Source organism: Gavialis gangeticus, unplaced genomic scaffold (genome assembly GCF_001723915.1).
Source record: "Gavialis gangeticus isolate Ggan-Ray unplaced genomic scaffold, GavGan_comp1, whole genome shotgun sequence".
Taxonomy (NCBI): Eukaryota; Metazoa; Chordata; order Crocodylia; family Gavialidae; genus Gavialis; species Gavialis gangeticus.
This window is the reverse complement of record NW_017729003.1, coordinates 14,379,443-14,404,088: the sequence shown is the minus strand read 5'-3', so window position 1 is coordinate 14,404,088 and position 24,646 is coordinate 14,379,443. Positions and strand designations below refer to the sequence as shown.

The window sequence follows — 24,646 nt, the reverse complement described above, 5'->3', positions numbered from 1 at the left end:
CCTCGCGCGGTGGGGGGAGGGGCCCGCGCGCTCCCATCCCCCCTCGCCTGGCTCGCGCGTGCCTCCCTGCTGTGCGCCCGGGGGTGGGCGGGGCAACGGCCCCGGCCCAGCCGCGGCGGGAGCCCGGGGCAGCCGCTCGTCGCGTGTATAGCGGCCGCCCCTTCTCCCGCTGCCTTCACGCCCGGGCCCGGGGTCAGACTCGGCTTATTCTTCGTTCCCTGCTGTGCCACTGTTAACTTGCTTTGCTGCTTTCGTCCTTCTAGAGAGTCCACGCTGCCGTGGTGTTAGCGTCCCCAGTGTGCGACAGAGTGACAACGGGTGAGTTGTGGCCAGCTTCTGGCAGCCTTGGTTTGAGATCGGCCCTATGACAGTGTTAGTCCCTTTCTGTGTCGTCCTGTGTTTCCCTGGCAGGTGGAAACCTTCATTCCTGTTTGAAACTATTACTTAATGAAGTCTTTTCCTTCACTGAATACATCCATAACTTCTAACCTCTTCTGAGGTGTCTTTCAGGGTCTCAGTAAGCAGTCAAGTTTCCTTTTGTAACTTGTCGCCTCGTCCATGGGGTCAGTGTAGCTCGCAGCCCTGCATGCTGCGCACCTGGCTTGTCTAAAAAGCAGGCTTTAGACGTGCATATTCCTTTAAGGCCTGGCAATAGAATAGTTAAGTTTGTGGGATATGCTTTAGAGTATTGCTAATGTATAAAAGTAACTTTTGCTGGGTTTTTTTCGTTCTTTTTTTAATAGATCCCAGTTACAGAAGATAACGCATCTGAACGATTTTTACCTTCTGCCATGGCTCAGTTTGGAGGACAGAAGAACCCCCCTTGGGCTACTCAGTTTACAGCTACTGCAGTCTCTCAGCCAGGTCAGTTAGTACATTGCTTGTATGTATATTTGAACCCTGACGTTTAGTTGAATTGCAGATTCTGTAGTTAAAGGCATGTGTAAGAATAACCCATTGCTGATGGTTGTTGCCTATATTGCTTTGTGTAAGATAATGGGTGAATGGTATCTATCTCTGATCTTTTAGGCATTTGGTTAGCAAACAATTATATATAAAAGTTATATATTAATATGTTTTCTAAAATGACTAAGAGTTAGAGATGCAACTATCACTCACCCATCACCCTACCAGAAGGATGATAGATCTCGATTGTTTGTTAGCACTGGGTTATTTTTATCCAAAGTTGTGAAAACCAAACTCCCACTCTCAAATTCAGATGGGATTAGTAAGGCATTATGGGCATCAAACCAAGGTTTTGCATTTTGTTTTGTTCTTTGAGTGTAACCCCAACACTACTTTATATATTTAAAAAATATATATTGTAAGGGGTTATTTGAGAATTGCTCATGTAGATGGGGGGTGGAATGTATTTGTATTTTTGCGTGTCAGTTGGAAACCCTTCCTCAAAATACTGTGCATCAAAGGCCTAATCTTTCTGGTTAGAAATAATGTTTTTCAGTTGTTAGCTAGTTATCTTGGTGTGATGGAAAAGCCCTGTCAAACTATAGCTTAAAAATGTTAAGATATGTTAGCTACCTGTGTTTTTTGGCATATACTATCTCCTAGACTTGGTATATGGAGGCTTCCAAGTAGAAAAATGAACCTGAATGTTGCTGCGTGAAGGATTTTAGTATTTCTGTGACTAGATGTGGTGGGACGTAAGAAGAAAGGGGGAGGTACTCTGGAATTAAACATTTTAACTTGTTAAAAGCTGTTCTGAAGAGATTGGTCCAACATAGTTTTGGCAGTGTGAGAAGTACCATATGACAAGATGTTAGTGCAGGCAACGTCATTTTAAAATTTAAGATCTGGTCCTGCAGGCAGTTCAGTCTCATGAAATTCAAATTGACCCTGCCTTGGGGCAGAACGAGGGCGTGTGCCACTCCACTTTGTTTTGAATTCTTGAGGGCGACTTGTTATTCCTTCTGTTAGCACAACTGAGGAAAGTAGTTTTGCTCTTCCTGCCTGTATACCTCTTTGGAAGTCAAGGACTCCAATCCAAGGGCTTTCAGAATTGGTCTTGCTGCCATCTGTGGTGGTGCTTTTATCTTGCTGTGGCACCTCTGGGATCTGTTAAACTTCTGTGGTTGGTCTTCCTCCCAGCAGAGGTATTGAGATTGTCTCTGCTCTCACCTTAGGCAGTCTCAAAACATTTATGTGTTGGTATTGTTCCATGTGAGCTGTCTGCAGCTTCCTTTTTGCTCTTTGTAACATAGGCAGTTAGGTTGTGTTTTCACTGGTTTCCTTCTCTGGTGGAGAAGGTGTTTTCACAGGGGCTCTTAATAAGGTTACAATGTCAAGTGTTCAAAAGTTAGAGAATGCTTGTGAAACAGTCCCCTTGTGTGAATATTATTGTGGTGCAGTTCTTGGTCATGTGTACCCTGTGCTCCCTTTCTCTGCTCCCAAATCCCTGCTTTATTCCTTACGTAGAGTGAAAAGTGCTTAGATCTGAGCAGCTATTCAATATTTTCTTTCATCCTCACTAGTTAATATGTCATCCTAAACCATGTTTAGTGTATGCTTTCAGACCAGGATTTTAGATTTCCTCATTGGTTTTTCTAGGGCTTCACAACTTTTTTTTTTAACAACACCACTGTGAGATGGTGTATTATTCTCACTTTACAGGTAGAGATCCAGGTTAGGAAAGTGTGTTATTCACTACTTCTGCATGCCCAGCCAGTCTTCCTTTAGGTATTTTCCAATTTTTACTGTTCAGCCTTTATACTTTTTTAAATGTAGCCTGTGTGTATTATTTCTACGGCTTTATAAAAAACAAACTGGGGTACAATCAGATGTTGTATTATGATATCATATTAGGATCATAGGAAAGTTGTGCTGGAAAGATCTCATGACTAGTTGTCTTCATGAGGTCACATACTCCAGCCCACTACTCAAAGCAGGATCATCCCTGACTAAACCACCCCAGCCAGGTCTGTCTGTCTAATCTCCTTTCAAAAGTTTTTAGGGATGAAGATTCCACACCTTTAGTAGTCTTTATAGAATCACTATTTGAGCCATTAGGACAGTGGTTCTCAAGCTTGTTAGATTTGACATACCTTTAGGAAAATACTGTGTTTTAGCTCCCACCCCCTTTTTTTTGACTACATAAAAATAATAGAGCAGTTAAAGACCACAATAGTCAGAATTTCTGACACTAGGAATTCCTATTTGAAATCTCTGGGTTTGTCTTGTGAATCACGTGTAGGTGTTTGCGCACATGGCAGTGCTAATGTTCAGTGGCCCTTAAATGGATCATGTGGCACCCTGGTTAAGATTCTCAATCGGTTATAACAAGAAAACTAGGTGAAACCTGAGCTTATTAAATGGTATTTCATGTGTTAGGTATGTCCTGCGTCTTGGTCCTAAATTTCTGATTTAAAAAGTAAAATGAAACAGTCCAGGTGCAGTTTTTTCCCCATTCAAAATGTATGCTTATTTCCTTCCCCCTTATCTATGGAAGGGAGGCTATACGAGCAAGATTTTTAAAAATATTTTAAAGTTATTTAGGCAGAACTACACTCTTCCATAAATCCCCTTAATTGTGTAGCATATGGACAGAACTTTAACGAAGGCTGTCCTTATGCAGATTTTGTCAAAGGGGTTAAACTTTCTAGACAGACCTGCTATAATATTGCTGGTCTCTTAGACTGTTAAATCTAAGGGCATCCTCTGCACCTGGATATCTGTAAAACTGCTACAAATTTGCTCTATTAGCTTCCAACTCAGAATACTGAAAGTTGTCACAGGAAATCACTAGAAATCATGCTGCCCACCCCTGGCTCCTCATGGATGTATGCCTCCAGCTGTACACTGCATGAACATGGCCCCATCTAGGCATATGCCCCTGGACCCATGCTGCCACATGCCTCTGATGCTGCTGACTGGCTAGAGCTCTATGCTGTTGGGCAGTGGCATGAAGCTGGGGGCATGCAGCTGCACAGATCCACATTTGTATGCTGCCCACCTCTGTGCTGCTGCCCTGTGGGATGTAGCTGTGGCAGTTTGGGGGCTGTGGCAGTGCAGAGCTGAGGAGCAGAGCACTTCTGGTAGCCCACTAGCTTATTGGTGGACCAGATGCATTGGTTCATTGGGCCAGATCCAGTCTGTGGCCCTATGCTTTACACCCCTCATCTATGTTGATTAGAGTAATAAAAATAAGATGATAGTTAAGAGTGCAGAGGGCAGGGTCGTATACTTGGGAATCGATTAACAAGAACCTCTGCTCAGTGATTGAACGAGATGGGAGAAGAAATACCAGTTAATTGCACAATGAGCGTACCATAAATGTGTAATGCAAGCCATAAAGGCAGAAATGCTCTAAGTTTTATCAGCTGAGGTGTTTCCAGTAGAGAGAGCAAAATTATGAATGTCACTGTACAAGGTACTGTAGTGAGATATGATCTGGAATAGTATGTACAGGTCTGATAATCCGCAGTCAAGAAAAGTGAACTCACTTGGCTCAGGTGCAGAGAAGAGTAAAATGTGGATAATTGGGAATAGAGGACCTGTCATACAAGAGGTAACTCAGATTTTGGCTTGTTCAGGTTGGCAGGACAAAAGCTGAGGGCTGTGATTCTTCTCTATTAATGTTACAGGTAAATGGCTATGCAGAATTACTATTTAAGTTACAGGAAGTTATTGGCACAAGGACAAATAAACATAAACAAGACAGGAATATATTTAGGCTAGAAATTAGAAACTGTCTGGAACAGCTTTCCAAGTGAAGGTGTGGGTTGATGACAGGATGGCTGTAAAATGGAGCCAGATAATTTAATTAATGGGATAATATGATGCAATTACTTGGCATAGTAGGTCATCAAATCCACTCCAGTAAGAGAGGGGTGGGGCAAAAATACGGCCCGCGGGCCAGATCCAGCCCGTTCTATCTGGCCTGCGGAGCCTTTAAAAATTTTAGAAAATTTATATCTGCCTGTGGCCGCCTGTCAAAGATGATAGGTGACTGGTGGCAGCAGGACCCAGTGGGATCCTGTGGCTGAGCAACAAGGCTAGCCTGGCTCCACCCAGCCCCCCACCCCCTTCCCGCCCTCAGCCGCCAACCAAAAGCCTCTGCAGCTTCTGGCCCCTGCCTCTGCCGCTGGAACTGTTCTCCCTCCCTCTTGAGTGGAAAATGAGGTAAGAATGGTTGGAAGTGGTGGTTGTGGGCAGCTGTGGGGGCTGCAGGGAGCAGCACAGGATATGGTAGCTGTGGGGAGTGGCAGGACCCATGTTGTGCGTAGCAGGCAGTGGAGCTGCAGCGGGCAGCGAAGCCATGGTGGTCCCCGGTGGGCAGCGGGGCCACGGGAGGCCCCTCAGGCAGTACAGTGGGACCTGACAGGTGGCAAAGCTGCGGCCAGGCCCCAGTGGGTGGTGGGGCTGCAGTGGGCCCTGGGAGGCAGCAGAGCCATGGTGGGCAACAGAGCCGTTGCAGGCCCCAACAGTTTGTGGTGTTGCAGCAGGTGGCGGAGCAGTAGTAGTTGGTGGGCCCCAGCAGGTGGCAGAGCTGTAGCCGGGCCCCAGCAAGTGGCAAGAGCCAGTGGGTGGCAGAGCCACAGTGGACCTGGTAGGTGGTGGAGCCCCAGTGGGCAATGGGGCCACGGCAGGTCCCTGTAGGCGGCACGGCAGGCCCCGACAGGCAGCAGAGCCACAGCTGGCCCCCAATGGGCAGTGGGGAAGCAGTGGGCTCCAGGAGGTGGCAGAGCCACAGCAGGAGGCAGGTCCCAGTGGGTGGCAGAGCTGTGGCTGGGCCCCAGAAGAACCCAGCAGGCAGCAGAGCCCCAGCAGGTGGTGGCAGCATAGCTGCAGGGGCCTCTGGCAGATGGTGGAGCCACAGCGAGTGACGGAGTTGCAGCAGGCGGTGGAGTTGTAGTGGGGCTGCGGCACGTGGTGGACCCCAGTGGGGGCCGCGGGGAGCACTGCAGGAAGCGGGGGGCTGCAGGGAGTAGCGGGCAAGCCTGCAGGAGGGAATGCAGGGAAAGATGGTGGCAGGCAGAAACACAAAGCCTGTGCAAGTGCCCTGGGACTGGCAGAGACCCAGGGTGGGGTTGTAGAACAGCCTGGGCATGGGGTCGGCCTGGCTGCATCGTGTGAGGCTCACATGCATTGTGTTAGAGCTGCACGCTATGGAGCTGGCAGCCCAGCCCCGGCTCTCTCTCTCAGCACACACCCAGCCACCATACCCACACCCCACTGTGAGTGCACACGCACACACACTCAAACTCGCACAACTACCAACCACGCTGCCACTTACACCCCTTACTGCCCACACAAAACACACAGTAGGACTGTATTTTAAGATATTATGCAGCCACCTCTAGATACACTTTTTGTAAACACATAAATCAGTAGACAAATATTTTTAAATAAAATGAAAATAGTTATAGTAGATGTTTTGTGTGTGTGTGTGTATTTTTGTGTGTGTGTGTGTATACATATATATGTCTTTTTCACAGTTTCCAGATCACAGCACCTTTTCTCCCAAAAAGAGTACTTCAGGGGTAAGGGGAGGGACTTCCAATGGCAAAGGTCAGGGCCTAGAAGGTTGGACTTCTGGTCCCTATATGGCAACCAGGGGTGGGGCAACTGTCAAGGGTTGGGGCCACCCATGTGGCCCTCAACAGCTTCCAAAAACTTGGTAAGTGGCCCTCTGCCCAAAATAATTGCCCGTCCCTGACCTAAGAGTTCCCTTTAGGTCCTCTGTTCTTATTTAAAAAAGCACTTCTACAAACATTAACTTTGTCATGGTTTGTTTTGTTTTGGGGTTTTTGTTTTTTAATCATCTTATGAGCTAATTTAGTGGCACGTGTGCCAATCAAGGTCAGATCTGAACAGTAAATATAGCTGCTTGATATGAATTCCAATCTAAATATTACCTTTTCCTCTTCTTTGGAGTCTCAGGTTCCATGGTGAAAACTGGACAGGCTACAACTCCTATTGTTACGTATAGGTTCATGTTTTGTGCTCCATGAACAGGTGTGCATAGCCTTAAGATGTTTCTGCCTTGTCACTTAGGATTGTACAGACATCCTAGCTTTCCTTTTATAGGCAACTTTTGTTATTTCATCTTTTAGTAAAGTTCTGAGCTTTTCCTTTATTAGTAAAGGAAGTGATTTTGGTGCTAAGAACAACAGTACCATACTGGGTCATACCAGTGATCCATCTAGTGCTGTATCCTGTCTTCTACTGAGTGATCCCCCTTTTGGAGCCCTAGTTATTAGCCGTTGACCTGCACTGCCATTCCTATTTTTCATCCCTTCTTTCAAACATTTAACTCTGGTTAGAGGGGGACCACTAACCATAAATGAAGGGGGTTCATAGTTTTCGTATAACAAGTAGACTTGTCTCCGATGGTGGCAGCGTATGGTGTAGGGATGGCCAGTGTGCAGTGTAAGTGCCACAAGTGTCAGGGGCAGACTCTGTGTATAACATGAGGTAGAAGGGGGAGGAGACAAGCAGCATAGAAAGAGATAGCAGATGAGGTAGGGCGCACAGGGCAGGGAGCAGAAAGCAGAGCAACAGACTGGACAGAGGAAGGGGATCAGTGTGATAGGTAGGGTGTGGGGCTAATTGTAGCATGCCTGTCAAAAAGGTTGTTCCCCTTCCCCTGTTTTGGAGGAAGAGCATATGAACAAGGTATATGTAGGGCACTGATTCTCAGCCAGGTTGCCAGGGCACCAGAGTGCCCTGAGATCCTTTGAAGGGTGTGGTAGGAAGTGTGTCGAGATAGGGAGATTAGGGAAGGCTTAGGTTCTGGGTGTGAGGAGATAAACAGCTTAGGCTCTCCTTGCCTGGTTGTTCCGCTGGGCTTACTGCCCTACTGCCTTTCTGCAAGGAGGTAAGCACTGTAATAAATCAATTAGCTGTTGAAATGGGTTGCTGCTGAATTCACAAAAAATTCTGGGGTAGTGCCTCAAGTCTAGATCAGTGGTTCTCACCCTTTATAGAACAGTGGTGCCAAACTCAACTGGAGCCCCAGGCCAGATCTGGACTACAGGGTTCCTTGCAGGCTGGATTCAGTCTGGGATATTGGGGATGGTCACCATGAACAAGGTGGTGGTGGTGGGTCCAGAGCTGACAAGGAGTCTGGGGGTGGGGATCAGGGTAGAGCCAAGTTTATTTCTGATGGTCTTGGCCAGTGGGGACAAAGAGGCCTGCATTCTGCAGCAGTGCCACCCCCCTCAACTTCCAGTAGCTTAAGGGACTGGATAGAGAAACTCTGCAGGCTGTATGTTTGACTTGTCTGATCTAGGGTGATCTTTCCCCTGTTTTGTACCCACCCCCCCCAGCATTCACCATCATTGGTTTAGGGATGTCATAGGATACACCCCTGACTGTTCTGTTTTAATAGTTATTAGTGGATATATTGTTCATGAATTTGTCTAGTTCCTTTTTGAATTTGGCTATCTAATGTGACTACAGTCACCTCTGGCAGTGATTTCCACATAACTATATGCTGTGTAGGGAAAGAAAAAGGATTTTCTTTTATCAGTTTTTAAATGTCTCCTGTTAATTTTAGTGGGTGACCTCTATTTCCAGTATTGGGGGATTTTAGTGAATAACAGGGCATTTGTACATGTGTATACACTGCAGCGTTGGGCACTTATAAATGCCTGGCGCTGCACGGCATACATTTGTATAAACAGCAAAATGTCAGCATTGAGAAAATGGTAGCAGCGTGCTTTTGAAATAAAACACATTGAAGGTGTTTTAGTTCAAAAGCGCACTGCTGCCACTTTGTGTGCACATTATGCTGTTTGTACAAATGTGTGCGGTGCAGCGCCAGGCACATCAACTCACATTGTCTGCAGACTGGATTAATCAAGTCTGCTCTGACGCACTGGATTTCTGGTGTACCAGAATATATTCAAAATATTTTGATTGAATTTGTGATGTTCGCTTATGGGCTTGTGTTCTGCCTACTGTACTTCTACTTCCTGGACAAGGAAGCAGACAAAGGTACATGTATAAATGCCCACAGTTCCCTATTTGCTTTGTTCACATGCTTCATGATTTGATAGACCTCCAGCCCCTCCCTCTTCCCCCAGCCTTCTTGTTTCCAAGCTGAAGTGTCTAGCCTTTTTTACTCTCTCCTGGTATGGCATCTTGGTTACCTTTCTCTGAACACTTTTCTAATTCTGTTGTGTTCTTTTTGAGTTGCAGAGACTAGAACTGAACTCTATTCAAGATCTGGGTACAGCATGGATTATGCTATTATAATTGCTACAACTTGTACCAAGTTTTACAGTTGCATTGCTCCTGACCAGTTCAGTTTAACCATTTTTGTGCTCATGGATAACAACATGCTGGGTTGCCCATCTTGGTTCTGCTGCTGTGTACCCTGTGGTAGCCATTCCAATCATGGATTGTCATCTACATAGTTTCCTCTCTCGGTGCCGTATCATCTTAAGAGCAGTCAAAGTAAACCTCTGGGTGGTGGGGGCCTCATTACTCCCAGAGGTCCCTGTGGCATTGTATGCTACAAAGATAAAATGCAAACTCCGTATTCCCCAGTAAATCTTGACTGTTTGTATATAATATCCTCCTTCTCTGGGCCCTAGTGGCTGCTTCTCCCATTCCTCACCTAAAGTGCACATGTGTCTACTGGGGATCCTAATGTATGCATCAAGCCAGGTGGAGTGAGAAGGTGAGAGAAACTGTGGCTGCATAGAGAGGGCCTACCAGGTAGTCTTCCCTCAGATCTTGAACCAATCAGTTTCTAGAATATTTAGAGAAGCTCAAGATAATTAAATGTTAAATTATCTGTAAAATATAACAAAGACCACAAACAAAGAAACAAAAACATGAATGCAGCAGAATTAAGAAACATAAAATGAGGGAAGTTATTGGAGTGGGGGTTAGAAACTTGAAAATAATCAAGCTCCTTACTTTCTTTCCTGTATTGCAGGCCTGGTTTTAAAAGCATTAGAGAAATTATCAGGGTGACCTGTACAATACTGAGGAGTAGGACTCTGTTATGGAATATCTTCATTCTTCCTTTTTGCACCATACGTATGAGTATGAGCCGGTTTGCTAAGTGTGCAACAGATGAAGTATCTTTTCGTTCGTTTGGGTGCTAAAATGCTTCCAACTAAGTAGTTCTAGCTAGAAAATGTCTCTTAGGATGGAATTTCTGGTTTAACTCAAGAAATTGGGATGAATGGGCTAACTTGAATATCTGAAGCAAAATCACTGTACTAATGTTGCTATGCTGCTTCTGGTATTTGAGAGCTTGCCCAGGTATGGTAATAGTCTTAATGTTTAATTCTGTTCTGTTTTCAGCTGCTCTTGGGGTTCAACAGCCTTCATTGCTTGGGGCTTCACCCACTATATATACCCAGCAAACGGCATTGGCAGCAGCAGGACTTACTACACAAACTCCAGCAAACTATCAGCTAACTCAAACAGCTGCTTTGCAGCAGCAAGCTGCAGCTGCAGCAGCTGCATTACAGCAGGTAAGCAAACTCCTATAATTTGTCTGATTATACCTGAACTTTGTACTCTAGAAAATGGTAGCTCTGTAAGACTGAAATAGCCTGATGAACGGCAGGTGAATGAAATAAAATTTACCAATTCTTAAGTTCCATGTTGAAAATTCCACGTACTTCACTAAACCCCAGTGGTGTAACTTTAGCTATATTTGGCACTATTTCCTATACTGTATTCTAGAAGTTACATTAAGTGGCAACTTTAATAGACAGTTCATTTAATTAGGTAAAATTCCAATTAGAATTTTTAACTGTGGTCCAGGGTAGATTAGATATAGAATAGATGTTTGCTTTTATCAAATTTGAGTAGTTTTAATACAAAAATTGTTAACTTCTCTTACGGTTTTAAAAGTTTTTTGCGGTTTTTATTTAAATTTGTGTTTTGAATCTTCAGCAGCTAGCTTTCATATTCCTGTGTTGGAGAGTAATACTTCCTGTTTATCAGCTGTTTTCTTTTGTCTTACAGCAATATTCACAACCTCAGCAGACCCTCTATAGTGTACAACAACAGGTTTGTTTAATTCTTATTGTGTACATAACAAATAACATTTTGCCTGTCTTGTAGGTTTTGTCTTCAGAATCTGCTTATTTTTCTTTATGGAAAATGTATATAATTTTTAATGATAGAGGAGAACTTTAAGTCTAAATTTACAACCATGGAAAGAAACTGCAGCATAGCAGTCTACGTTCTGTATGCAAGGGAAATTTTGAAGTGCTGTGCATGGTCTCTACTAAACTCCATGGTCTATATGAGACAATGTATTTTAATTGCAGGAAGACCAAAAAAGGATCTCTGTTACATACATTGTGGTCATACCTGAAAGTGCAAACCTTTAAGAAAGAATACATGGATAAGAAACTTGTAGGTGCTAACCTTCCTCAGATACCCAAAGTATCTATCTAGAAAGACTTCCTTATGTCATAAATTAGGTAATTTACAGTGACAAAAGAAAGTGGAGATGCCTGTTGCTGAATGCATCTGGAAATTAGTGGTCTTTAAAAGAACTGCACAGATGGATACAGTTTCATGGATATGCAGAATACAGAAATTACAGGACCCCAAAGCATTAACTTGAACTAAGCAAAAAATTCTTAATTTTTCCTGAGTTATAAAGAAGAGAAAACTGTTCAGTTTCTTGAGCATATAAAATTAATTTATAACTTTTTATTTTAAGTTGCAGCAACCTCAGCAGACCCTTTTAACACAGGTTAGTTTGGTTTTATTGTTTGGTCTTCATCCCCAAAGATAATAAGGGAGTACAAATTTGTTTTAAAAACAATCATTGTACTTTTCAGTGTACTGTTTTTGGATGCACAGAATTTATAGTCTGTATTAAAAACTTTATATGATGGAAATTTCATTTGTGCAGCTCTGTTTTATCAAATTTTAAAAATATGTATAACCTTAGTTTTTAGAATTAGGGAAAAGGAAAAGTAGAAGGAATAATTTCATATTGCCTTGCCAAAATCCAATTCAGAGTTCAAGCTTGTAATTATTTTACAATATAGAACAGTTTCTAAAACTCTTACTAAGATAACATAGAAATCAGGTTTCTTTAAGAGCATAGTTGCAGTATATGAGTATAAAAATTTTAAAGGGATTTTGTTGAGCTTCATAGACCAGAATGTGAAATTCAAAATATTTTTGATTGAATTGGTGATGTTCGCTTATGGGCTTGTGTTCTGCCTACTCTACTTCTGTGAGAGTGGACAAGGAAGCTTGAAACTGAGTCAGTGAGTAGGCTGAACACAGGCAATCTTAAGCATTGTGTCCCCACAAATCCAGTTGCTTGGACAAAGTGGTTGGTGGGCCAGCTGAGGAGTTATAAACTTCTTTAAGAGTGGTGCAGTCTACATTTCTATAGATCAAGTAGAGTTATTTCTTAGTATCAAGGATTCTACTAAATCTTAATTTAAAAGCTACAGTTTCCCCTTAGGGGTAATGTATGGTTTTGTATGCACTTTTGTTTTTGAAAGGTAAATATTTTTTCCAAAGTATGCTTTAGAAAGATTATTTTTAAACTTGCAGCTCCTTGAGAGGAAACTATTCCCTTAACATTATTAGTTGATTCAAAATGGTTAGAGTTTGATGCTTTATTTTGCTTCCAGCCAGCTGTTGCACTGCCTACCAGTCTTAGCTTGTCTACTCCTCAGCCAGCAGCACAGATAACTGTTTCCTATCCAGCACCACGGTCAAGTCAGCAGCAAACTCAACCACAGAAGCAACGGGTTTTTACAGGAGTAGTTACAAAGCTACATGACACATTTGGTTTTGTGGATGAAGATGTCTTTTTTCAACTCAGGTAAGTCATGTGTCTTTGCCTGCAGACATGTTTAGGGTGGCATTCCTAAATGATGTGCAATTCTATGAAAAACATTTCGACTCAGTGGCTTTGTGGTCGTTTTCTCAGGTAACATCTGTCTAGCAGCAGTGGTTGATAGCTACAAGTGAGATGTTTGAACAAGTTAGAAGTTGTTACCATTAGGCTCATAACATGAGCTCTCCTTACTCAGAACTCTATGCTAGGAAGTTCAAAGGAGTGTAAATGAACTAAGGGGGTGTGGAACTTCAGAATTTGGGGTAGTGGAAAGAACATAGCATGATGATTAACATGTGCATCTGGGGTCTGCTGGTTTGGGGTCATGAGCTAAGAATTCTAGTATTCTGCCTACTCCCATCTGAAGTAGACAGCAGTATTTTCACTGGATTCATCAGACTGAAGCTTTGGATTAGAGGTAGTCTCTCAGGTGCCCCCTCCCCCTTGCCTCCTTGTGGAATGCTTGAAGGGAGCTCTGAGGTTTACATTCAAATGCTTGAAGTCTTTGGTATTTGGCTTTAACCAGGTGCAATATGATGCAAGAAATCTTTATAAAATACTTCACATGTGACCTCTGCACTCGTTCTAATCTTCTTGAAGATTACAATATGCAATTGCTGAACCCAGAGCGTGGCTGTGCCTTACTGGAGGTGCTCCGATTAAAGATTTTTTTTTTTGGTCAGTACCAATGGCCAATTATTAACAAGCCATACTGGCTGATACTGATCCGATTGTTGATATGTAGCTTGGCAGCTTGGAGAGCATCATCCAGCTGGTAAGTCTGTTGGAGGGAAGGGGTGTGAAGGGTAGAGATTGAGGCCTCCACAGTGGGGAGGTAGTGGGGCTGGGGTAGGGGCAGGTGCTGCTCAGCTGGGGCAGGGTGCAGGATGGAGCCACAGGTTGTCTGGGGAGAGGTGGGGGCCACGTGTCCCCTAGGTCTATGCATGGGGCAAGGGTGGGCTGTGCGCTCAGGGCCAGGGTCTGTGCCAGTCACTTCCTGGTGCGGGGGCTGGGCTGTACTCAGGCTGGGCGGGGGGGTTGGGCAGCAGCGGCATTGGGAGGGGGGCTACAGCCACCCCAAAATTTGCTGTAGCTGCTCCTCCCAGCGCTGCTGCCTCCCAGCCCAGCTCCCTCTACCACCAGGAAAAGTCCAGCACAGCCTCCAGCCCTGAGCGCACAGCAGGCAATCTGCCCTCACCCACACACAGATCTGGGGGCACATGTGCCCTCCCATGCCTCCCCCGGGGTGTGCCCAGCGGTGCCGCTCCCCGCACCCCCTGGATGAGCCACTGCTCTGCCTTGTGCCCCACCCTGCCCTGCCTTGGCTGGGCAGCACCTGCCCCAGCTGCACTCCCTCCCTCACCCATGGGGCCCTCGATCTGCTCCCCCTCACCCCCCAGAATTAACTGGTTGAACACTTCACTTCAAGCTGTCAAGCTGCACTCCTGGCCATGTTTGTGCTGTCTGTGGGCGTGCCCTCAGCATTTATTGGTGACATTATCAGCCACATAAGTATAAAAAGTCAATTGCCAATAATGTCAATTTTCCTTTCATTGGTGCCAATACCATATAGACAGATGTATCGGTAGACCTCTACTAATAACTTATTTCACCATCTCCATAACTCTAAGCCTAAAATTAGGTTTTTAGCTTAACAGAAAGCTCTCTTATAATCAGGGATCCTGGTTTTCTCTCTTCAAAAATTACAACTTCTCTGATTTAAAGAGAATTTTTTTTGCAAATTCTTTGTTTTAAAACCCCTAAATCTTTTTTTTTTCCATGATTAAAATGAAATACCACTATGTATGTGGGTATCAGTTGAACACAATATTTTATTTATATATTTACAATTTTAAAGCAGTTCAGAAGCCTACTGGTGCCTCAATCACTATAATAAAATAATTATAAATACTTGTGAATTTTGGTGTCTGATTTTGGGTTTCCTATCATGGAAAATGAGAGCTCCCCCCAGCCCCTTTACTCACCAAGATGTGGGTCTGGCTACAGCTGTTACACTGCCGCCACCCCCCACCCTCTGCCGCCCACCCCACACTGCTTTGTAATGCTGAGCAGCCCTGGTATGCCAGTGCCCTGCCCATGCCATTGCCCCTCACTCCCCCCAGCCCTGTCTGCTGGAGTGGGGGCCTCAGCTGCCAGGGCTACAGGGCAGGGACCTGGGTCCACACACCCCTGCCCCCCCCCCAGCAGCGACCAAGCCCTGGCTGTCGCCCATGGGAGACAACAGAGGAGCAGAGGTTGGAGCCCATGGGGAAGGTGGGTGCAGGCGGCCCACTATGGGCTTGGGCTCCCCACTCTGCTGCCCTCCATCTGGGGCCTCTACAGCCCAGCAAGCAGGACCAGGCATGGCAGGGAAGAGCGGGAAACTTGGTGCTGCTGCCGCAAGCCCTGCGCCACCCTGGCAAGGCGGCCCTTGCTCACCCGGCAGCAATAGGGGGCACAACTCTGTCCTGCGCCCATCACTGTTCCTGGGCAGGCAGGAGGCTCCTTGCCATGGAAGCATGGGGCTAAGTGAAGACTGAGCTTCACCTGGCCCTGCTCGGCGCTGCTGCACTGGGTCCCACCCACTTGGCCATGGAGGCCCCAGGTAGAGGGCAGCAGAGCAGGGAACCCTGAGCCCACAGCGGGCAGCCTACCTTGTGCACAGATCTGGGGGGCATATGCCCCCCACGCCTCTCCAGGGAGTGCGTGCAGTGGTGGGGAGCCAGGGTCCTGTCTCCCGTCCCACCCCCCCATCCCTCAGACAAGCTGCCCACAGCTGGCCCCATCCTACTCCCTACCCAGGCCCTGTGGCTATGCATTCTGGCCCCAAGCCCCACGTGCCATCCAGGCTAGGCAGCAGACCCAGCCCTGCCCTACTCGCTCCCTCACTATTGGGGGCCTCAGTTGTCGTTCCCCCCACCCCACTGTCCTTGGCTCCATACTTACCTGTCGGGAGCTGCTCTCCAGGCTGTCTGGCAGCTATGTACATGTGTGAGCATGCACATGGCACCCCCTGCTGATTGTCCTCCTCCTGCTCCCCCCAGCCCCTTGCAGGCTGGAACTGTGCAAACCTGCAAGAGGAAACCCACTGTTTCCTCTGTTTTTCTCCTTTTAAAGGAGACAATCCAGGTTTTTTTCCCCTGAAAATGAGAAAATCTGGTTTTTACTGTGTTTTTCTGTGGTGAATGGAAAACTCAGATTCCTGCTTTACAATACAGCCTTTTTTTTTTTTCGGCAGTGCTGTTAAAGGAAAGACTCCTCAAGTTGGTGATAGAGTTTTGGTAGAAGCTACCTATAATCCTAATATGCCTTTCAAATGGAATGCACAGAGAATCCAGACTCTTCCAAATCAGGTAAATGCAGTTATCCAATCTAGTGCTTACTAATTTTTTTCTAATATTAAGGTCACTTTTACAGTGCATTTATTCTGTTTCCATTAGAATCAGACCCAGACTCAACCTTTGATAAAGACTCCTCCAGCTGTACTTCAGCCCATTGCACAGCAGCCTGCATTCAGTGTTCAGGCACAGCCACAACCGCAATCACTGTTACAGGCCCAAATATCAGCAGCTTCTATTACACCTTTGCTTCAGACTCAGCCTCAGCCTTTATTACAGCAGCCACAACAGAAAGGTATCTCTTCAATATACACAACTTGCTTTTGTTTCTCTCTCATTGATATGTGTAAAATTTTAATGTTGTTTCATCTTTAAAAAAAAATCACAAAAACAGATAAAATGAAAAGGATTGTAGTTGATTACAGATGGGCAAAGCTGTATAATTTATAATTATACATCCTATGGTACTCCGTAGTAATACCCCCAATAAAAATCCATGAAGTTCCTCAGGATTTATGATATAAGAATTTATTTTAGAATGTATAAATAAATTAACCTTGGGTTTTATTTTATGTTTAGATTTCTCACTGACGGTGTCATGCAGCTCAAACTAAAAACATAATTAATGATGTTAATTAAGTTATTAATATGCAAACAGTATTCAGAGATTTAATACAACTATAAAAGTATTCAGTATTTGTAACTCTTTGAGGCAGTTATTCCCAATTACTTGCTTATATCTAAAAGGATTTCTTTCTTTTTTTTCTTTTCTTTTTTTTTTTTAGCTGGTTTGTTACAGCCCCCTGTCCGTATAGTTTCACAACCTCAGCCAGCACGAAGACTAGATCCACCATCAAGATTTTCAGGGAGGAATGACAGGGGAGATTCTATCCCAAACAGAAAAGACGACAGAAGGTGTGTTGCTAATGATGAATCTACTTGTGGAGTTCTTCGTATGCTATGTTTAGGGTGCTCAACTATAAGTAGAAAAATTAATCTTAAAATGATAATGGTACAATCAGGTTATCTCCCATTTATCAAGTATTGATTTAAATGATGCCTTTAACTATTTAAATGTTTGTGGACCATACGGTCAGTTTTGTAACAAAGCATATTTTTCACTTTGTTTGACTACATTGTATTTTCGTCGCATAAGAGGCCTGCTTCTTTCTAAAATTGCGTTAGCTTCTACAATGAGAAATACTTACCTTGTACGTTTTTTAAGTCGTGAAAGAGAACGAGAGAGACGTAGGTCACGAGAGAGGTCACCTCAGAGAAAACGCTCCAGAGAGAGATCACCTCGGCGAGAGAGAGAAAGATCACCTCGGAGACCGCGTCGTGTTGTCCCTCGTTACACAGTTCAGTTTTCCAAGTTTTCCTTAGACTGGTATGTTCATAGAATCTCCTTCCTCTTTTGAAAATGATTTTTAATTTGTCAAATGGTATAGCCTGAAAATGATCTTGGATTCTTTTTTGGTTTAATTTATTAAAAGCAGCTTGTTTCTGGACTACAGAGGGGGGATAAGTTATAGATGTTGTAATTCTGTCAGCCACACGTGTAAATCGGACCCAACACTTTTGGATGTTTTGGTTTACAGAAGTTCCAGCTTAACTTGCTCAGCTGACCTAACATTATTCTGCTAGTGGTACACCACATGCTTTGTTTTGGATCACCTGCTGGTCCGATTGATGTGCAGATCTGCCTTATACCATCCATCTTCCAGTAACTTGATCCATAGGAGTCAGGGATTACTTAGAGGGCTGATCCTTTGTGGCTTTCTATCAGTCAGATCACTTCATGCTTCGTAAATAAATGTGTGGTTAGTTTCTCACAGTTTCTTTTTTTTGCAACTCATATTTCCAGTTTGTGCTATTCATGCTTTCTGGTATGTAGAAACTGTTAAAGTATGAATGTTCTGACAACAACCTGTTCTAAGACACACTTCTTGCAAGTCTCAGTGTATGTGGATGTTTCTCAATAGCTTTCTTTGTATGATCTTCAATCCATCAACATTTCAGTCTTTACTACAGTTTCTTGTATTTCCTCATTGACTGCTCCCTTTGTTTTACTGACCCATAGTTTCTTTATTTCTACAGCTTTGTGGTCTGCATGTCCAGTCAGGGACCATATTTTGACTAAACCATATATGTTGCTATTGGTATCAGTAGCATCAGCGTTAAATATTAACAGCCTCAAATTTAAAGGGAAGGGCCAGTATCAAATGACTTGGGAGTCTTGTATCATGATTTGTGCTAAATTCTGTAGAAGGCAGCTAAGCATGGTGCTGTTTGCTAAATGAAATATTAGGCTCTTTTTCTGTCACTTTGGATAATTTTACAAGATATATTTGTATTGTTTCTTTGTTATTTTTAGTTAGTATGTTTCAGTTCTGGTTTCATTCTCTATTTTCAGCCAACTTGTAAGTGTGTGTATTTTTCAAATCCTTTCGTTTGACAGATATTATTTAACTTTTCTAAAATGTAAATTTAGAAGAGTGTTGAAAAAAAGAGAAATGTTATGGTAGAATTTTAACTATCAAATGGTTAATTTTCTGAGCATTGCTATTGAAATAAAATTAGATGTGATCCCTGCTGTTAGTATTTTACAATCTAAAGTAGCACTGTGGGATTCAGCATATTATTGGTGGCATTTCTAGTGAACGGTTAAAAAAAATCTTAGTAATGTACCCTTTTAAGATTAAGATCTCTTTATTACTGTGTGCTTCAAAATAAGTCTTCTTCTTACAGCCGTAGTTGTGATATGATGGAATTGAGACGACGTTATCAGAACTTGTATATTCCTAGTGACTTCTTTGATGCACAGTTTACATGGGTGGATGCTTTTCCTATGTCAAGACCATTTCAGTTGGGAAACTACTGCAATTTCTATGTCATGCACAGAGAAGTAGAATCTTTAGACAAAAATACTGCTGTTCTTGACCCACCAGATGCTGATCATCTGTACAGTGCAAAGGTTTGTATATCACCTTATATTTTGGTGCTCCATTAGAAATTGTTTACAACGCAACAGAACTTAGGTTTCACTGCACAAGTGTGTTGTTTTCTCTTCTTCCCCATAGGAATGACTTTCTTCAGAGCAGATGTTCTTAGTTGATTATATTTAGTGTGTTAATGTGTGCATTAATAGATCTAAAAATGAAAATGAACTTAAGGATGATTTGCAGATACTTAAAATAATCAGTAAAACTAGGATAATGCTGGATTATGGATCAGCAGCAGTGAGTTTTTATTATTTGGCTTCTGGGTTCTGTTTCCAGCTCTGTCAGTCTGTAACATTGGTTAGGTCACTTACCTGTTTTGTGCCATGGCTTTATTCACCTGTAAACTGAGCTATGATTTGATCAATGCATGAAAGATTTTGTTTTGTTTTTTATCAAGATATTGCTAGTTACCTTTTACCAGCTAAAATACTACATTATGATAACATTAAGACTGTTTAAAAAAAAAAGATGTAATCTTAAAACTAAAAACTTGGGAAATTAAATGGTGCAATTGGTCTAGACAGAAGTGAGATATAATTTTTCTGAATATGGGAAGCTTCCTGGCTTTCTTTAAAGCGGTGATACAGGTCAAATTTAGGCATTTGAATGTGCTTACTGTACTTTGACACATTTTCCTGTTTGGCTTGCTTAAGTTTAATTACAATGTTATCGTGTCTGTAACAAAATCTAAATAAAGCATGTTATGATGGTGCTCAGAGCCAAAGATCCATGGCTGAAATCATAAATGTACTCGGCGCTGATTTCTGTTTAAACAATTCTGTATATAATGCTAATCTAAAATAACACAAGTTGTCTTTAAATATAGATGGTTTCAATTGCTTAATATAATTCCATGCTTTTGTATACTTAAACATGCTAATAGAACCTAAACAGAAAATTTACTACTTGACTCCTCTCCTCCCATTTTGGGGGTTTTAAAGGTCATTAATCTAAGGTAGGAAGAACTAGTGTTATTTTGCCTTGGTTGGTATTTTAGACCCCAGTCTAAAATGCACTATAACTACCTGTGCATGGTTTGAGCTTTTTATACTCACTAGGCTTGTTGACTTGAATGGGAATATTTAAATGCATAAGTACTTGCAAGCTCTATATATTATTTACCACAGATTCTGGTGTCTTAACCAAGTTGAACTATTTGATTCATATAATAGGTGATGTTAATGGCTAGTCCTAGTATGGAAGATCTCTATCATAAATCATGTGCCCTTGCTGAAGATCCCCAGGAACTTCGTGATGGATTTCAGCATCCTGCTAGACTTGTTAAGGTAATTTGTGTTTCAGCACTAGGTGTCTTGGAAATTTCCAGCTGCGGAACAGGGTTCTAAAACTTATGTATTCAGATTTAAACTGTTTAGAGAAACTTTAAAAGCAATGCTTATTTTTATGTAGTCTTTTATACAATCATCAAAACGTATGCATGTCTCAGCAATGAAGCACGTCCAAATGAAACGATACTTGAGCAAATGTATTCCTTTTGTCAAAGCTGATATTTAACTATGAACCATAGATTTAACACACTACTGCTACAGAAGGCACTACTAAGTTTTTTAAAGACCAATACATTTGTCTTTTTTTAGTCTGTTAAAAGGCTTCATATGTCTACTCTGAAGTGACTTAAGGGTAAGATGGCAGTATTTAAACCTATTCTCATTAATGCAGTTAATGAGAGAGTGGACTTGAAGATCCAAAACTACTTTCTGTCCCACTGTGACTGTGTTTGGAAATGGTCTTGCTTTCCAGCCTGAGCTATTATGTAGGTTTCTAGATGTTATTTAAAGGTATCTGTTTGCTCTTGAAATATGGTTGTGTATCGGTGGATGATCCTTATATCACTTACATGTCAACTGATGTATTTTGAAAGCTTTGGATCAAACTTGTGATATAAATGTAAAATCTTGTTTAAAAGGAAGCATTTATATACCTCTGAAGTAAAAAATGAACTGTTTCACCATTTAATTTATAAAGGGTAGGTCGTCATATTACCATATTACCAAATTATTGGCCCACAAAATAACAAGCATCTGTCTGTCAGGTAATAGTTAATGAAAAGTCTTGCAAAGCAAGAATGAGTGGTGATGTTTTAAACCTATTCCATTTCTGAAACATACTGTGGAAAAAAATAACTGAACTCTTTCTTGTCTGAGACTTTCAGTTAAATGTTTTGACGTCTTTTTAGTAAACTGAATGGTATGTTTCCTGCTACATATATTTTCTAGTATTCTTACAGTTTAGGGAACTGTTTTTCCTAGCAGGGAAGCATTCAGTAGACTCTTTTTGTCTAGTTTTTAGTGGGTATGAAAGGCAAAGATGAGGCCATGGCTATTGGAGGACACTGGTCCCCATCACTGGATGGACCTGATCCAGAAAAGGACCCTTCGGTGCTGATTAAGACGGCTATTCGTTGTTGCAAGGCCCTAACAGGGATTGACTTAAGTGTGTGCACACAATGGTAAGTACTGTCCTCCAAAATAGAATGTACTGCACAAATATTTGATTCTTACAGAAGTGCTTTAGAAAACCAAACTTCTCTTTGTCAGCAGTTTGTGATGGTTCAGGTAAACTTTTCAAAGAGTTGTTCTGTTTTGTAATGCCAGTTTGGTGCCAAATGTGCTGAATAATATAATAGAGCTAATTTAATTCTGGATTTGTTTTGTTGTTATGCTGTAAGTTTGCAATGGATGTTTGTTGAAAATGCTTTTCATTTCATGCATAGCTGAAGAAGATCGTCAAGAGAACTTCATTTCATTGTTCTTTTGTTATAAATAATTAGCCCTTGGTTACATAGCCATATTTTCTCTTGAGTTTGTTTTTTGTCCTGTGTTTAACACTTAAACTGACAGAATGTCAGTGTGCAGGTTGTACTGTACACTAAATATAAAAGATATTCAGTTGTCTTCTTTAATTTGAACTTCACAGTAGCTTGCATAAATTAGCAGGCACATTGCTTTACCTAAAGCAGTTAGCATATTGTTTGTTCCTCTCTATTTTAACTTGCAGTACAAAATACAAATGTGCCCAAAGAGAAAATATGGCGTTCATAATTTTTTTCTTTAGATAAACCTCAAGTTCTTGCAGCAAAATTTCTTTACTTGATGTGCTACAAGTGAACTAGGCTCTTTAAAATGTATTGTAGAATTTTTTTTCCAACATGCTTCTTCCCTTGCAACAGGTACCGTTTTGCAGAGATTCGCTACCATCGCCCTGAGGAGACCCACAAGGGGCGTACAGTTCCAGCTCATGTGGAGACAGTGGTTTTATTTTTCCCGGATGTTTGGCATTGCCTTCCCACCCGCTCAGAGTGGGAAACCCTCTCCCGAGGATACAAGCAGCAGCTGGTCGAGAAGCTTCAGGGTGAACGCAAGGAAGCTGATGGAGAACAGGCACTGAACGCTAATCCCTTTTTCTATTTCTGCTTCTCACAGGCACAGGAACACAGGCACAAAATGCACACCACATACTACACAACAAACATACATAGGAGGAACATAACTGGTAACAATGACTGGTAAAGCAGCTTTCAGCAGTGTAGTGAATGTTGTTTATCTTTATTTCAGCTAGTATACTAACTTTTAATGTGTGCTGATACCACAAGTGGAAGTAAAATGTGCTTATGATGCTCAGAGCATTTCTTATCTTTAGAACTAGATGCTGGAATCTGGGACCAGTTGAGTGAGATTTCAGTATTACTAGCCGTCTTAAACATTTTGCCATTTTCTAAAATTTCTAAACTTTTTCTTGTGGCCGGCTCTGGTTATGATATTTGAATTTGGACAAGCAGTAGTCGGAAATATTTGAATTTCAGGCCATGTGGCTGATCAGCATCTTGGAATAAGGAAAGGTCTGACTGAATCAAAAAAAACTGGGGAATTTGAAACATGGGGCAAGATCACACACTGTATGGTTAATGGAAACCAGTGGTGTCTGTGTAACCCCAATATTCTTTGTGGTGTTCTTTATCACCCTTTTGTATTTTACAGATCTGGCTTTTATTGGCTGAGTGGCACTGTGATCATTTATAAAGTGGTAGAATGTGTGTGTGAACATGTCTAAACAATAACTTTAGGAGAAGACTTATCTGAAACAGTTGTGACCTTGCACAAATCAGCAACAAATTTAAAAATAAATAAATAACTTCCAAACTTTCTGGATGATAATTCCTTAATTTTATTTGTCAGGATGAAGAGGAAAAAGATGATGGGGAAGCTAAAGAGATCTCTACTCCTACACACTGGTCTAAACTGGATCCGAAAACAATGAAGGTAACACATTGACTATCTGAAATTTCTTTCACGATACTTTCATTTTTAATTATATTTATCTAAACTAGTATTTACATGATTTTTGAGAGTTAACAGCAGCAAATTTTTTCTGTTATTTTTCCTTTTTAACATAGTAGCTCATTATAGATGTTCCGGCTAAGGTCCATTTAATTTCAGCAACAGTCATAACTCTGAATTGGACACTTTATGCTACGTACAATTTAGGGAAAGCGGTTCATATCAGCTAGGCTTCATTTATTGAACTGAAAATGAAAAGCCAGATCCCTTCAGACCCATCTACTTGCATGTAGAGTCTGTTTAGAGTGGTGGAGGTATCTCAAAGAAGAGATTAGAGTAGAAACACAGATAAAGTTCCTGATGCCCATTTTCTTTGCAAGTATTTTGTGTATTTGATTTATACAGCTACAGTGTACATATATCATACTTCGGACCCTTTATTAGTTGTTCCAGTATTGATGAAAAGGGACTAGCTGTTGGGTAAAATTTGCTTTTCTAACTTTACCTTTTGTTGTTGATGATCTGTCACTCTTTCTCTGATTAGTACCATTTACAGAACTTCTGTGTACTAGGTAAATGACCTTCGCAAAGAGTTAGAAAGTCGAACTCTTAGCTCTAAAGGACTGAAATCGCAGCTGATTGCCCGACTTACAAAGCAGCTGAAAGTAGAGGAGCAAAAAGAAGAACAGAAGGAGTTGGAAAAATCTGAAAAAGAGGAGGAAGAGGAGGAGGATAGGAAATCTGAAGATGACAAAGAGGTTGGCTTTTAAATGCATTTGATGCAACTCTGAAACTGTTAGGCAATAAGAAATTGGTACCTACTTACATTAAAGTTTTAAAGTTGGCGAGAGGATTGGAAGCCCAAGGGAAAATGTCTCTTACTGTAACTTAAATTGTTTGAAAGTTAAGCCCCGAAAGCAGTAAAAACTTGGCTAAGATGTATTTTCATTTCTTAAAGTTCAAAATTTGCTGACCTAACGTCTGCATAAATGGCAGGCCATTCCTGGTGTTTATTTGTGTCCTGCTTCTGTGCCATGACCAGGGATCCTGGTTTTCTTGGTTTAAAATTTGTAAGTTCTCTGATTTTAAAATACTCCGAATTCTCTGATTTAAAACACCCTGAATCTGATTTTTCCATGGTTAAAATGAAGTGCCAGTAGATAAATATAGAGATATAGAAAGAGGTATATGTATGTATCACCACAT

At 42.1% G+C, this 24,646-nt stretch overlaps 1 protein-coding gene across 4 annotated transcripts in view; it reads left to right on the top strand.

The window, feature by feature from the left end:
* CCAR1 (cell division cycle and apoptosis regulator 1) overlaps positions 1-24,646 on the top strand; it is a 40,236-nt gene that overhangs the window by 1,170 nt on the left and 14,420 nt on the right. For 2 of the 4 annotated variants that reach the window (XM_019507852.1, XM_019507851.1), the window contains exons 2-17: positions 264-318; positions 744-864; positions 10,279-10,451; positions 10,951-10,995; positions 11,660-11,692; positions 12,594-12,787; positions 16,041-16,155; positions 16,243-16,435; positions 16,926-17,055; positions 17,366-17,527; positions 18,889-19,114; positions 20,315-20,428; positions 21,446-21,612; positions 22,333-22,543; positions 23,339-23,422; positions 24,013-24,198. In XM_019507852.1, coding sequence (XP_019363397.1) covers positions 792-864; positions 10,279-10,451; positions 10,951-10,995; positions 11,660-11,692; positions 12,594-12,787; positions 16,041-16,155; positions 16,243-16,435; positions 16,926-17,055; positions 17,366-17,527; positions 18,889-19,114; positions 20,315-20,428; positions 21,446-21,612; positions 22,333-22,543; positions 23,339-23,422; positions 24,013-24,198 — 2,106 coding nt within the window. In that variant the 5' untranslated portion in view covers positions 264-318; positions 744-791. The remainder of the gene's footprint in view (positions 1-263; positions 319-743; positions 865-10,278; positions 10,452-10,950; positions 10,996-11,659; positions 11,693-12,593; positions 12,788-16,040; positions 16,156-16,242; positions 16,436-16,925; positions 17,056-17,365; positions 17,528-18,888; positions 19,115-20,314; positions 20,429-21,445; positions 21,613-22,332; positions 22,544-23,338; positions 23,423-24,012; positions 24,199-24,646) is intronic. The other 2 variants (XM_019507853.1, XM_019507854.1) reach the window with 2 other exon arrangements.